Source organism: Silurus aristotelis (assembly GCF_946808225.1).
Source record: "Silurus aristotelis genome assembly, chromosome: 20".
In the NCBI taxonomy this organism is placed as follows: Eukaryota; Metazoa; Chordata; class Actinopteri; order Siluriformes; family Siluridae; genus Silurus; species Silurus aristotelis.
This window is the reverse complement of record NC_139593.1, coordinates 3,054,172-3,069,473: the sequence shown is the minus strand read 5'-3', so window position 1 is coordinate 3,069,473 and position 15,302 is coordinate 3,054,172. Positions and strand designations below refer to the sequence as shown.

The window sequence follows — 15,302 nt, the reverse complement described above, 5'->3', positions numbered from 1 at the left end:
GACACAGAGGCCACGCCTTCTTTACCTTACTGACAGACACAGAGGCCACACCTCCTTTACATTACTGACAGACACAGAGGCCACACCTCCTCTACTTTACTGAAAGACACAGACGCCACACCTCCTCTACTTTACTGAAAGACACAGACGCCACACCTCCTCTACTTTACTGAAAGACACAGACGCCACACCTCCTCTACTTTACTGACAGACACAGACACCAAACCTCCTCTACTTTACTGACAGACACAGACACCACACCTCCTCTACTTTACTGACAGACACAGACACCACACCTCCTCTACTTTACTGACAGACACAGACACCACACCTCCTCTACTTTACTGACAGACGCAGAGGCCACACCTTCTGTACTTTACTGACAGACACAGACAGCACACCTCCTCTACTTTACTGACAGACACAGAGGCCACACCTCCTCTACTTTACTGACAGACACAGAGGCCACACCTCCTCTACTTTACTGACAGACGCAGACACCACACCTCCTCTACTTTACTGACAGACACAGATGCCACACCTCCTCTACTTTACTGACAGACACAAAAACCACACCTCCTTTACATTACTGACAGACGCAGAGGCCACACCTCCTTTACATTACTGACAATCACAGAAACCATGCTTTCTTTAGTTTACTGACAGACACAGAGGCCACACCTCCTCTTCTTTACTGACAGATGCAGAGACCACACCTTCTTAACTTTACTGACAGACACAGAGGCCACACCTCCTCTACTTTACTGACAGATGCAGAGACCACACCTTCTTAACTTTACTGACAGACACAGAGGCCACACCTCCTTTACATTACTGACAGACACAGAGGCCACACCTCCTCTACTTTACTGACAGACACAAAAACCACACCTCCTTTACATTACTGACAGACGCAGAGGCCACACCTCCTTTACATTACTGACAATCACAGAGACCACGCCTTCTTTAGCTTACTGACAGACACAGAGGCCACACCTCCTCTACTTTACTGACAGATGCAAAAACCACACCTTCTTAACTTTACTGACAGACACAGAGGCCACACCTCCTTTACATTACTGACAATCACAGAGACCACACCTTCTTTACCTTACTGACAGACACAGAGGCCACACCTCCTCTACTAACAGATGCAGAGACCACACCTTCTTTACATTACTGACAGATGCAGAGGTCACTCACACTCATTGCACTAACAAGCACAGAGGCCACACCTCCCTTCCATTGCTGAAAGATGCAGAGGCCATGCCTCCTTTACATTACTAACAGAGGCCACACCTCCTATACATTGCTGAACGATGCAGAGGTCACGCCTTCTTTCCCTTAATGATAGAAATTAGTGATTAACTTCACCTCCTTCACTGTTATAATGTTTGTTTTTACTATGACACAGAATACACACACACACACACACACACACACACACACACACACACACACACACTATGTACCAAGCACGCACAGCTTCTTGCATTGTTTGTGCTAATTACCAGCAATTATCACACACACATACACACACTGTAATGGTACAATTAGCCTGTCATAGCCTTCTGTTCTGTTGTTCCTGTCCTCTGACTCTCTCTCTCTCTCTCTCTCTCTCTCTCTCTCTCTCTCTCTCTCTCTCTCTCTCTCTCTCTCTCTCTCTCTCTCTCTCTCTTTTCTCTCTTTCTGTTTTGGCACACTGAGGTGTTACACCCTGTGCTGTTTTATTGAGACTTTCAGGGACACTGTCAAAAAAGAAATACAGAAATTGGCATGGAGCGAGATCAGTGTGTCTCAGGTGGACGAGTTAAAGGGAGGGAACATAGAGAACACCAGCTCGCTCATTAGAGCGCTGAGAGAGAGAGGAAGATAAATTAGTAGCCAAAAAAGGAACTTTCGAACTGTCGTATTGGAAGAACGACAGAGTGTACCTTTTATCCATTAATGGCTACATTCAGAGTTTGTGGAACGTCCACGAATCGTTATTCCCTGTTCTCACTCAAATCGGAGCGTAACGACAACTACCACGTGTTTTAGACCCGTTCTTGCGGGATTCCTGTTGTACAATGTGTGTTATTCTGCATAAGAGATGCATGATGGTTGTTAATGTGTAGGTAGTAAGGTGATCTCTCTTTCTCTTCCTCCTTTACTTTAATCCCCCTCTTTCTCAGGAGATGGATTTGTTGGAGATTGTGGGTTCCTATGAACCTTTCACATCTGAGTCAGTGAATTTCTGTAGGAAGCAGAAGCAGAAGCAGGAGGACAGGAGCGAGGGCGATCACAAAGAGAACGAGTAGGTTCCTCTCTCCATTTGTAGATACATTTATTATATTTGCAGGTTAGAGGGTACCTTCATGAGGGATCAACCACTAGTCAAAACAAATGAACATGAAAACAATCAAATAATACATTGAAAGTAAACTCTATAGAAACTTCAGTGACACCCCTTGGATATTTATGCATTTTTGAAGGGACCCATTGGCGCTTTTTGACGATGTCATGCTTGAAGTGGAGCTGCTTCCTGCTCTAAGGATCAATGGAGAACTGGCACGTTGGAATGAAAGCACCAATTCTCATCAGGTGTGTTTTCATACAGTAAAAGTTTGTAAATGAAGGTCACAATTTATTGAAATGTTCTCGTGCGTTTGTGTGTACAGAGAGAGATCGGTGTCTCCGTCTGCATGATGTTTGAGGCTGTGGTGGGTGAGAGCACGTGTTCTCACCTGGAACTAAAGAATGAGGGAAGCACGGCCATCTACTACAGCTGGCAAAAACTGGAGCTGCCGCACAGCTTTCCCGAGGCCAGAACGCACGCATATTCTCAACAATTCTATTTCGACACCTCGTCAGGTACACACTAGAAAACACACTGCGAATCTAATGTAGGTCTCCTGAAATCACACTATAATTCTAATGTAGGTCCCCAGAAAACACACTATAATTTTACTGTAGGTCTTCAGACAACACACTATAATTCTAATGTAGGTTTAAAGAAAACACACTATAATTCTAATGTAGGTCCACAGAAAACACACTATAATTCTAATGTAGGTCCACAGACAACACACTATAATTCTAATGTAGGTCCACAGAAAACACACTATAATTCTAATGTAGGTCCACAGAAATCACACTATAATTCTAATGTAGGTCCCCAGAAAACACACTATAATTTTACTGTAGGTCTTCAGACAACACACTATAATTCTAATGTAGGTTTAGAGAAAACACACTATAATTCTAATGTAGGTCCACAGAAAACACACTATAATTCTAATGTAGGTCCACAGACAACACACTATAATTCTAATGTAGGTCCACAGAAAACACACTATAATTCTAATGTAGGTCCACAGAAAACACACTATAATTCTAATGTAGGTCCACAGAAAACACACTACAATTGTAGTGTAGGTCCACAGAAAACACACTAAAATTCTATTCTAGGTCTTCTGACAACACACTATAATTCAACTGTAGGTCCACAGAAAACACACTACAATTGTAATGTAGGCCCACAGAAAACACACTATAATTCTATTCTAGGTCTTCTGACAACACTGAAATTCTAATGTAGGTCTCCAGAAAACTAATTTCTAATACATTTCTAAGTTATATCCCCTAAATACACACCACAGTCTAAATGTAGTGGATCAGAAAGTGTACCTAATGGTCCTCAAAAACTACACTATTGTCCTAGCCACACTGCAATCATAATATAGGTCCTCACAAAACACACTTCAGTCCTAAACACCTCAACCATAATGTACGTCCCCCAAAAAACTACACTACAAGACAGAATGGTGCAACAATGGGCAGTGTGTGGCCTGTTAGACTGGATTTAGATTTCTGTGTTTATAAATAAGTTTGCTTTTGAATGTTTAACGGTGGTTATGGTGGTGGTGTTATGCTGAGTATGCTGAAGATGAGCGGCATAAGGACATCGTCTAAAGTGTCTTTAAATCACACACCTATGCACAATTCAAAACCATGTTTACCATGTACACACCTGCCTCATATATTACATGAAAAACATAAACCCCTGTCATAAATACTGATACATAAACCCTCAGAATGGAGAATTTCAGCTGTAATTTCTTCCATTACATTCATTTATGTTGTTTATTAAGGTGCAAGAAAAGGATTAAAGGTATTCAACAATATACTGTATTTTTAGAGTTATAAGAAACGATTAAATCCGAATACATTACAGTTTTGTTGTTGTTAAACAATAATTCGTTCATTTTATAAATTTGGAAATGGTTATGCCTTTCCTGAGAAAATGATTTATAGTGTGTATATTCAGCTGTGGTTGCAACATGGCAGGTGCCTTCTACAAGGAACAATTTGTGATCCAACATTCAGATTATATTTATTTAGCCAGTACCTGATTTTTTTTTTTTTTAAGTATATACTGATAAGTATTCACCCCGCCTTCTTCTGAGTTAGGATTAGTATTTCATTTTCTCACAATCCACCTGTGTTTACTTATTTATCCAGTGTCAAGATGTATGCTAGCACAATAAATATCACTGCTGAAATGGATATCTCAAAGCAGAACCAGAAGATCTGATCATTCCTGTAGTTATGAACACCAAGTAGCTGTTAACAGAAAAAAAAAATATAAAAATATTGACTGCTTTGAGACAATATTTGTTGTTAAAAGCACTATCCAAATAAAAATAATTTGAATATAACAAGGCAGGGAATATATGGGACAATCCAGAAACTACAAAAAATCTGGCTAATGTGAGGACTTGAGCAGGGGATGGATTTGTGTGTCCAGAGTTTAGCAAAAGTGGCAGCAAGTTCTGAGAAAAACCATGTTAGAAAATCAGAGAGTTTCTGAAATTGTGGTCTGAATGTGCTAAAGCCATGCACAAACCAAAATACAGCCACGTTATATCATTCCTGTGACTAGCATGGTGGTAGCATTGTGCACAAGGGTTTGTTTCTGGCTTGTTCCCATCACAGACGACATAGATGGAGCTAAATATTAGCATATTGTTAAGAAGTACGGCTCTCACCGCTGTGGCCCGGGTTTGATCCCCGGTCAGGGAACCAACCCCAACCATTAGGATTGCACAAGCCAGTGCAAGGTCCCAAGCCCGGATAAATGGGGAGGGTTGTGTTAGGAAGGGCATCCAGCGTATAAAGTGCCAAATCGAACATGCAGATGATCCGGCTGATCCACTGTGGCGACCCCTAATGGGAGAAGCCAAAAGAAAGTTTTTAAGAAGTACCTCTTCCACTCAGCCAGACATCTGCATTCAAGCTGAAAATCTATGTTCCAAAAAGACAATGAATTGAATGACTTAAGAAGACGAATTGTTTTGAAATGGCAGCACCCACATTTACCAGGGGTTGAAAACACTTTAGAGGCATTGAATTCGGTGTATGAACTTGAATACTTGAGCATTTTGCAGGTCTATCATACTAGAAAAGGCTTGTTTCCATGGCTACATGATCAAAAGATTTGTTTTTGAAACCCTGGATGTGCATTGAAGTATGTTTTTGTCAAATTTTATCAACCAGTAACAAATGTCATATGGTGAGATGCCTTCAAGCCCAGATATTAAAGGAAATTGTACTATACTATACTATATAGATAGATAGATAGATAGATAGATAGATAGATAGATAGATAGATAGATAGATAGATAGATAGATAGATAGATAATATAGTATATATATGTGATGAAAAAATGCTAACAATGCAGAGTGCAAGTGCAACATTTGTTATGCGTATACACATTACAGCAGGAGAAAGCAAATTCTTTCATGTTATTCTAATAAAATGTATATAATGAGCATCAATTGTTTTATGTTCTAACCATTAATCTGGTTACTATAACAACTGGTCTCTCTCTGTCTTTGACACAGCTGTGATCCTGCCGGGCGACACCGAGAAAATTCTGTTCATCTTTAAATCTGGGTTTTCTGGGATCATGACGGAGGCGTGGAAGCTCCACACTCACCCTGTGCTTATGGATGGAGCCATGCTGCAGGTCACACTCAAAGGCATGGCTGTATATCAGGACCAAACTTCTGAACAGAGAGTGGCTCTGGAGGTGTGTGTGTTTTGCTGTTACAATATGTCTGTGAATTTATGTTTTCATGAGTATGTGTGTGAGGTAATATAAATGTGTGTGTGTGTGTGTGTGTGTGTGTGTGTGTGTGTGAGGTAGCTGGAGTTAGAGCAGCGAGTGGCCAGGTCAGTGTGCAGGTCGGTGCTGTTTGATTTGCTGCATGGTGTTCGCACTCCAGAGAGGCCAAGATCACCAGATCAACATTTTACGACAGAGGAGGTGCAGTTTCATGCCCAGAATCCCAATGTAGGTCCTCACAAATCACAATACATTTCCAAACAAGGTCCTTTCAAATCCAAATATAGGTCCTTAAAATACACTTTAATCCAAATGTAGGTTGTCACAAAATACACTGCAAGGGGGTGGGATGTGGTAGCTCAGTGCATAAGGCTTTGTGCTTTTCAATGGGAAGGTCACGAGTTCAAATCCCAGCACCACCAAATAGCCACTGCTGGGCCCTTGAGCAAGGCCCTTAACCCTTAACTGCTCAGTTGTAAGTCTCAGTTGTAAGAAACTCTGGATAGGGGTGCTTGCAAGTGCCACAAATGTAAATGAAGTCCAAAATAAATTGTAAATGCAATCCAAAAGCAGGTCCTCACAAAAAAAGTCTACAACCCAACTAGAGGTCTTCACAAAACACACCACAATCCAAATGTGGATCCACACAAAACATTCTATAATCCAGAGAGGTCTTTACAAAACATGTTAAAATCCAAATGTGGGTCCACACAAAACACCTAAATTGCAAATAGAGGTCTTCACAAAACCCTACAATCAAATATGGGTCCCCACAAAACATCTACTATCCAAATGTAAGTAACAGTACCCTTAAGTCTTAAGACTTTTAAAGTCTCATAACAAGCTTTTTTTGTTTCATTCAGATCAATTGGCACCCTTCTTACCAGTCCATTATGTGTTCTAGTATTAATAGAAAACTAGGATTATAACACACAACACTGAGAGGAGCATTAATCCTAGTCAATATCAGTCACTAAATGATGTCAAAGAAATGAGAATGTAAAAATAAACACATTTTCAGAAAAGCTGTATTGCTGCTTCTCTGGATCCTCGGCACACTTTCCGTTATACACACTATAATCAAACCGTAATAAACAGGAAAGCATTTTTGCTTTTTTTTTATCAAAAAGTTATTAGCCCCCCGCCGCCTGCCCTTTATGCCTAGAGGAAGTACGATCCATCATTATCATTTGAGCTGCATTATGAGTACGGCTCAAATGATTATTTTGATGGGGTTTTATTAAATCGATGGTCCTCTCAACAACACGTCATGTGCGAATGTCATTTCTCTGGGATTGAAAAATAAGAAACATAATTATAAACTGACACACAATCACAACTACACGTGGTCGCTCTGACTGTTACATACGTTTTGTTTTTGTTTTTACAGACCTTGGACTTTTGTGCTGTTTCAGAGCTTTCCTTTAGTTCATTTGTTAGGCCTTCAGGGTGATAATTCTAGAAGGAGTGATAGTCCATCTTGCTTACCTGACTCTTTATGGTCACTGGCTTGAACTTCCTCATGGTTTGGTTTAGTCTGAAGGACAGCCTTTGTCTTGTGTATTTGAAAGCTAGCAGTTCACTATACAGGATGTGTCCTCACAGACATACTTTGGTTTTCAATGGATACCGCATGGATTTCAAGATATTTGATGGAATCTGGGTAGTTTTTTTTCAGAATACAGAGAATGTAAGATGCTACCATAATCCTAATATGGAAGCCATATATTGTCCAGGTCTCAGCAACATTAAGCAATGTAGAAGACACACTTCTTAGTGCGGTAGTTCCCAACTTACAATGGAGATGGGTTCTGATGACCCCGTTGTAACTTGAAAATACAGTAGGTTGAGACATGGCCTAGCCTTCTCAGGAGTCTTAAAGAACGGTGATCAGTATGAGGTAGTATTCTGTAATTTGTTAATAATTGAACAAATTACGGAATATAATTTAGCAAAACAGAGCAAATTACAGTAGCGTACTGTATAAACTTTATCGTATATATGTTTGTGGCAGTAGACGGGTGAACTAGCAATGGTCACAATAAAAAGGAAAGAAACAAGAGCTAAAAATAGGCTTTGAAACACCAGCATTCAAACATTCATTCATTTATTCATTTTCTCCCGCTCATCCGTAATTCGGGTCACGGGGGCAGCAGTCTAAGCCTTCTACTGCTGCTCAATCCTCACAGCACCGTCCCTTACGGTCCCTCCTGCAGGTGGTGAGCCCACGGGAAGGCGGCCCCACGTCACTCCGACGTCACAGACCTTGATATTTCCCTCGTAAGGGAACTCCGGAGCATAGAGGGTTAAGGGCCTTGCTCAAGGGCCCAAGAGTGGCAGCTTGGCGATACCGGGGCTCGAACCCCAGACCTTCCAATCGGCAACCCAGCGCCTTAACCCCTGGAGCCACCACTCCCCCTTTCAAACATTCCCCCTTTCAAACACTCCTCCTCTCCCCCATTCAAACATATTGTACAAAATAAAATTTTCGTAAGGCAATCGTAAAATCGTAATTGAAAAACAGAAGTTGAGCCATCGTAATTCTGGGACCACCAGTACAGTGTGACTTGTCTACATTGTTGAGGTGTAGGTTCCTAAAAAGATTAAAGCTTCAGATGGTTCAATTATGTATCTTTTCAAGTGGGTGGTGCTGCCCTTTATGGTTCCAGCATTCCCAGGTCAATGTCTAGGTAGAATTTTGCATGTTCTCTCCCAGTGTTCCTGGGATAGGCTCCAGATCCACCATGACCCATGAGGATAAATGTATCAAGGCAAGATAGGTTTAAGCTGCTGATCAGATGGTCCGATTATATTGCCAAAGGTCTGTGCGTACATATTCGTATCCCACTCCCAGTTCATCTCAAAGTTATTCATTTGGTTTGAGGAGGTCAAGGTTCTGTGAGGGACACTAGAGTTCTTCCACTCCAACCTTTTAGTACCAACAGAAATCTAGTGAGCAATAATTTCACAGCACTCTCCATGAATGACTGAGATGGTTCAAATGTGCATCATATTCTAAAATTGTTCATCATTTACAAAAGAACATACACACACACACACACACACACACACACACACACACACACACACACACACACACACACACACATGGGCGCATCGTGCAAGTTCCATTACAAGACTAATTAGATCTAGGACAGAACATTTCAGATCTCTCTCGGGAGACCCCTCGGTGCTGCACTGATATAAGAGCACATTTTTTCTCTCCTTTATTATGAGTTCCAAACACACACACACACACACACACACACACACACACACACACACACACACACACACACACACACACACATACTCACACAAATTATTCCAAAGAAATTAGCCTAAACTTATAACTATAAATGTTCGTTTCATATCTTGTTACTGAGCTGAGTGTGTGTGTGTGTGTGTGTGTGTGTGTGTGTGGATGTTTTAGTTACATTTTCATGAGGAGCTGGTGGAGGCACTGAAGGGTCTGTGGCAGCAGGCAAAGTGGCAAAAGGTCACCGAATTTGGGGACGCAGAGGAGGCACCTACACAGGGGCCTGTCTGGGATCTGTCCATGAGCAGTCTCTATCAGGTGGGACTCACACACACACACACACACACACACACACACACACACACACACACACACACTTATCTAGTCTACGTCTATGCTGAGAAGAAATTGGCCACAGGGGTATTTTATATACCATGCTAAATGGTGAAGCACAATAGTAATTTGTGTGTGTGCGCGCGTGTATTGCTCTTTCTCTCCACAAGGTGGTGATGTCTTTGCCTGCTGGAGACGATGACATCCCCGAGCAAAAAGCAGGATTGAACAAGGAGGAAGCTCTCAGCCAATACAACACGCTACTGATGCAACTCCACCAATCACAGCCCGCCTCCATCCCACTCACAGTGCACCGTATAGGGTAGGTCTAGGGCAGGTAGACAGTAGGTCTAGGGCAGATAAAGAGTAGGTCTAGGGCAGATAGAGGGTAGGTCGAGGGCAGGTCTAGGGTAGGTAAAGATCGGCCTTAATGTTTGATCTGCTTTTCCATGTAAAAGGGATCACTGTTTGTTTCCGCCCTGTAAAGCTCAGAGGACCAGTAAAGTAATTTGTACTTGTTTGGGAATATCAGTACTATGGTACATATAAATATGTTTTTGAAGAATTTAAACAGGGTTTCCTAATTATAAAAAAAATCCTACATTTTAGGCCTTCAAAGGTCTTAAATTCGCTGTTCAAGGTTTTTTTTTAAACAGGTCTTAATTTACCGATATCCATGTAATCCTTGAATCTTCTCTTTACTGTTTAATATTGTTTATTGGTAAATATTTGCTGTAGTTTGTCTGTAGCCTCACTTAAGCATTTCATTGTACAAACCGACATCTGTAAATATAACAAATAAAACTTGAACGTTACCTCTGATACTCATTGAAATGCTCCCGCACTTTATAATGTTTATGTCCATTGTTGTAGTTCTTTCTTTTGCTGCTCCAAATATAATTCCGTGTATCAGGACTACAAATGCGACCAACAAGCAACGATCATCTTTCTGTTAGCGGAGCGAATCTCTCTCAGATCATACCGCAGCGAAGGGGAAATTAGTTTAGAGATACTCGGCTTGAAAAATATGAATTTAGGGCTCGGTTAGGGCCGGTCGCTAACAACGGATTAGTGCGTGTGTTTTCGATGTTGTGGTATATCGCAATTTTGGTTCTTAATGGACGTAAAAGGTCTTTTAAAGTACTTCGTTTGACCCAAAGCTATGGTTCAGGTAAGTTCTGGGGGTGCAGATGTGGAACAGTTTGGAGCAGTTTCTGAAGCAATGTTGTATTAAAGGATATGTGGATGTATAGAGGGGATTGTGAATGGGGGTTATAATGTTGATTGCATTGGGATAAGTGATCATTGGGTCTAATAAAAGAAAAAGAAAAGCTTTTGCTTCATTACGCTTCTTTTTTTTGGACACTTTGTAACATACCATCCTATCGACATGGTTTTTCTTTGGTGTTGTAACACATTTGTCATGTTTTTGTATTTTGTTTCGTATTATGCGTCATTTCAAAAGTCATCCAGTTTGCGAATTCAGAAAATGTTACGGTTTTTGGTTTTGATGTTATGGGGAATCCTGGTGTTGACTTCATTTCTGGTGCCCAGGCTGCAGTTATGGAGGGAGGTGCTGGACGGGTTGGTCAGCGAGGCTCTGAGGCTCAGGCATTTGCTGGGACTTCCTGAGAACGATGTCTGGGAAGACACTGAAACAGAGAGCGGTGAGTACACACAGCCTGGACCATGATCGACCTTCATTGAGTTATTTTGTAACCGAAGTGGTTACGCCATTGGACTTTAGATCGGAAAGATCAAATCTCAATGGCGTCTGCCAAATACCGTGAATGTAAACCCGGATGTAAATTCTATTCCAAACCCACTTTTCAAAGTCTCCAAGCCGAACCGAAACATATATTTCATTTTCTCAAACTGAGCTTGTATTTCTTATTTTATGAGGACCTGTAAGCTATATAGTGCACACACACTTAAACATGCACATCGCTGTACAATTAATTACTACAATGTTAAAGGTTACTCACTGAATGGTTGTACAGAGGAGCAGCCTGAGACGATGGAGATGAAGGAACAAGACAGCGCTCCAGTGATTAAAGAGAAGGAGGAGAAGAGCGGTGCAGTGAAACCTGCTGCCAAGGACAAACCTGCTGAGGTAATGATCTGTAATGAGAGTAATGGAACAGCAGAGGGCAGCATGTTGCAGCAGCGTTACACGTGTGTGTGTGTGTGTGTGTGTGTGTGTGTGTGTGTGTGTGTGTGTGTGTGTGTGTGTGTGTGTGTGTGTGTGTGTGTGTGTGTGTGTGTGTGTGTGTTAGGAGCGTGGCCGGAGTAAGAACAAAGCCAAACAGGATGAGAAGGTGTTGGGCTCGATGAATGAGATGAACAAAGAGAGCACTCAGCATGAAGAGAGCATCAAGCCTGAACTTCTGCAACGATACCGATACACTTTACACCAACAGGCATGGACACACACACACACACACACACACACACACACACACACACACACACACACACACACACACACACACACACACACACACACACTATGAATTGATTGGACTGACATGGCCATCCTCTTCACCAATGCTAATTAATACTTGGGGGTGCCAATACTTGTGATATACTTTGTACAATTATTGTAATTATTTTAATTTAGTAATTTATTCATTTTTTTTTATAATGAATAAATAATTTTAATTGTAATTATTTATCATCAGTCAATGATTAATTAATGTTTTAATTAAAATTAATTTATTTTCCTGTATGATTAAATGAACCACAAGGTTTTTTTTCAAACCCCTGTTCCTGAGGGTGCCTCCAAAAATAACTCATCCCCAGGACGCCGTATCTCAGGAACGTTGGTTCCTTCTCATAAAATAATCCTGGTGAAGCTCTGCCTTTCTCCTGGTAGCATCAGGAACATCTCCACTCTCGGCTAAGGTCATGTCGCTTCACGCCGCTTTCAGGATGGATTTTAGTCTCCTGGGTGTGATGTGAGGAACCGTAATGAGCTCCAGACTCCATCACTGCATTCAGAACCCTACTCTCTCTCTCTTTCTCTTTGTCTATCTCCATCTTTTTTTTCTCCATCTCTGTTCCTCTCTCTCTTCCTCTCTATATTTCTCCCCATCTCTCTCTGTTTCTCTTTCTCTATCTCTCTATTTCTATTTCTCTCCCTCTCTGTTCCTTTCTCTCACTCTGTCTCTATTTCTCTCCATCTCTCTCCTCCCTCTTTGTTCCTCTCTGTCCATCTCTCTCTCCTCCATCCCTGTTTCTCTGTCTCATTCTCTCTCTTTCTATTTCTCTCCATTTCTCTCCATTTCTCTCTCTCTCTCTCTGTTCCTCTCTCTCACTCTCTCTCTCTCGCTCTCTCCTTCCTCTCTGTTCCTCTCTCTCACTCTCTCTCTCTCGCTCTCTCCTCCCTCTCTGTTCCTCTCTCTCACTCTCTCTCTCTCGCTCTCTCCTCCCTCTCTGTTCCTCTCTCACACTCTCTCTCTCATACTCTCTCTTTTTATTTCTCTCCATCTCTCTCTCTCTCTCTCTCTCTCTCTCTCTCTCTCTCTCTCTCTCTCTCCTCCCTCTCTGTTCCTCTCTCTCTCTCTCTCTCTCTCTCTCTCTCTCTCTCTCTCTCTCTCTCTCGCTCTCTCTCTCCTCCCTCTCTGTTCCACTCTCTCACTCTCTCTCTCTCACTCTCTCTCTCTCTCCTCCCTCTCTGTTCCTCTCTCTCACTCTCTCTCTCTCGCTCTCTCCTCCCTCTCGCTCTCTCCTCCCTCTCTGTTCCTCTCTCACACTCTCTCTCTCATTCTCTCTCTTTCTATTTCTCTCCATCTCTCTCTCTCTCTCTCTCTCTCTCTCTCTCTCTCTCTCTCTCTCTCTCTCTCACTCTCTCTCTCTCGCTCTCCTCCCTCTCTCTCTCTTTCTACTCCCTCTCTGTTCCTCTCTCACTCTCTCTCTCTCCTACCTCTCTCTCTCTCTCTCCTCCCTCTCTGTTCCTCTCTCTCTCTCTCTCTCTCTCTCTCTCTCTCTCTCTCTCTCTCTCTCTCTCTCGCTCTCTCTCTCCTCCCTCTCTGTTCCACTCTCTCACTCTCTCTCTCTCACTCTCTCTCTCTCTCCTCCCTCTCTGTTCCTCTCTCTCACTCTCTCTCTCTCGCTCTCTCCTCCCTCTCGCTCTCTCCTCCCTCTCTGTTCCTCTCTCACACTCTCTCTCTCATTCTCTCTCTTTCTATTTCTCTCCATCTCTCTCTCTCTCTCTCTCTCTCCTCTCTCTCTCTCTCTCTCTCTCTCTCTCTCTCACTCTCTCTCTCTCGCTCTCCTCCCTCTCTCTCTCTTTCTACTCCCTCTCTGTTCCTCTCTCACTCTCTCTCTCTCCTACCTCTCTTTCTCTCTTTCTCTCTCTCTCTCTCTCTCTCTCTCTCTCTCTCTCTCTCTCTATTTCTCTCTCTCTCCTCCCTCTCTGTTCCTCTCTCTCACACTCTCTCTCTCTTTTTTTCAATCTCTAAAGGCTTCTTTACTCTATAACAGAAGTAGAATCCTAATGTGTGGTTCATGGTTGATGTTTATTAGAGGGATGATCTCCAGGTCTCTGGGGCTTGTGGAGATCATTTCTAGGAAAATACTTGTTTATAGAGTTTAAACATGTCAGCAATCGTTTACTGGGACTGACAGGCATTTAGGCCACGCCTCCTTAACCAGGACTAACGCTATCCTAATAACCAACTAATACCATAGCAATGTGAATGGGATAATAACAATGAACTGGGATTTGTTGTGTGTGTGTGTGTGTGTGTGTGTGTGTGTGTGTGTGTGTGTGTGTTTTAGGTGTACATCTTAATGGAGAAAATGATCGACTCTCTGAAGATCTGCTCACGGAAGCTCACAATATCCAAGAAAACCAACACAACTGTGACTGAAACATCTTCTAGAACAACACAATACACACCTGCACCTGCATCATCACCGTGTTACGCTGATGTACAGCATCTCCATGACATACATCTTCAAACATCTCTGAACATCTCCATGAGCTCTGTTTCCTCCTTCGTTCATCTTATTTTCACATCACACTTGAGAAACTGTTTCTCGATTCGGTTCTTGAAGACCAGTTTCTTTCTAAATAAACTGTTGAAGGACACTGAATACCTGCCCTGAGTCTGCACTTATATTTCCAAGTTCACAAACCCTTTCTCCAGCCTTGTTCCTTACCTGTCCTGCACCATCCCCAAAATCTCTCTCTCTATCCCTGTGTTAAGTCTTTTCTCTGTCTCCCATATCCTTACCTCATCCTCACATATCAAAGTTGATGTCAAAAGCAGAAAAAATAAGGATTTGAGTGAGTTTGACAGACTGTGACGTCTAGACGTCTGGGTCAGAGCATCTACAAAACTGAAGCTCTTGTGTGATGTTCCTGGTCTGGAGTGGTCAGAATCAAAAGTGCTCCAAGGAAGGAACAGTGGTAAACCGGCGACAGTGTCGTGGACGGACGAGGAACATTGATGCACGTGAGGAGCGCATGCTGGTCCGTGTGGTTCCGATCCATCAGACGAGCTCCTGTAGCACAAACCGCGACAAGTTCATGATGTTGATGCTCGACAGGTGACGACTGTTTTGGCAGTAGAAGGGGGACCAATGAAATATTG

The 15,302-nt window shown here is 42.3% G+C and overlaps 1 protein-coding gene across 1 annotated transcript in view; it reads left to right on the top strand.

Moving 5' to 3' along the window:
• The window catches only part of mycbpap (mycbp associated protein), a 24,204-nt gene extending 9,402 nt beyond the window's left edge, over positions 1-14,802 (top strand). The window contains 12 exon segments of the mRNA XM_083522167.1: positions 2,175-2,296; positions 2,475-2,585; positions 2,663-2,853; positions 5,887-6,074; positions 6,192-6,338; positions 9,544-9,687; positions 9,873-10,024; positions 11,257-11,369; positions 11,679-11,815; positions 11,979-12,122; positions 14,485-14,518; positions 14,521-14,802. Of these exon segments, the coding sequence (XP_083378293.1) occupies positions 2,175-2,296; positions 2,475-2,585; positions 2,663-2,853; positions 5,887-6,074; positions 6,192-6,338; positions 9,544-9,687; positions 9,873-10,024; positions 11,257-11,369; positions 11,679-11,815; positions 11,979-12,122; positions 14,485-14,518; positions 14,521-14,576 (1,539 nt within the window). The 3' untranslated portion in view covers positions 14,577-14,802.
• Positions 14,803-15,302: the final 500 nt, after the last annotated feature.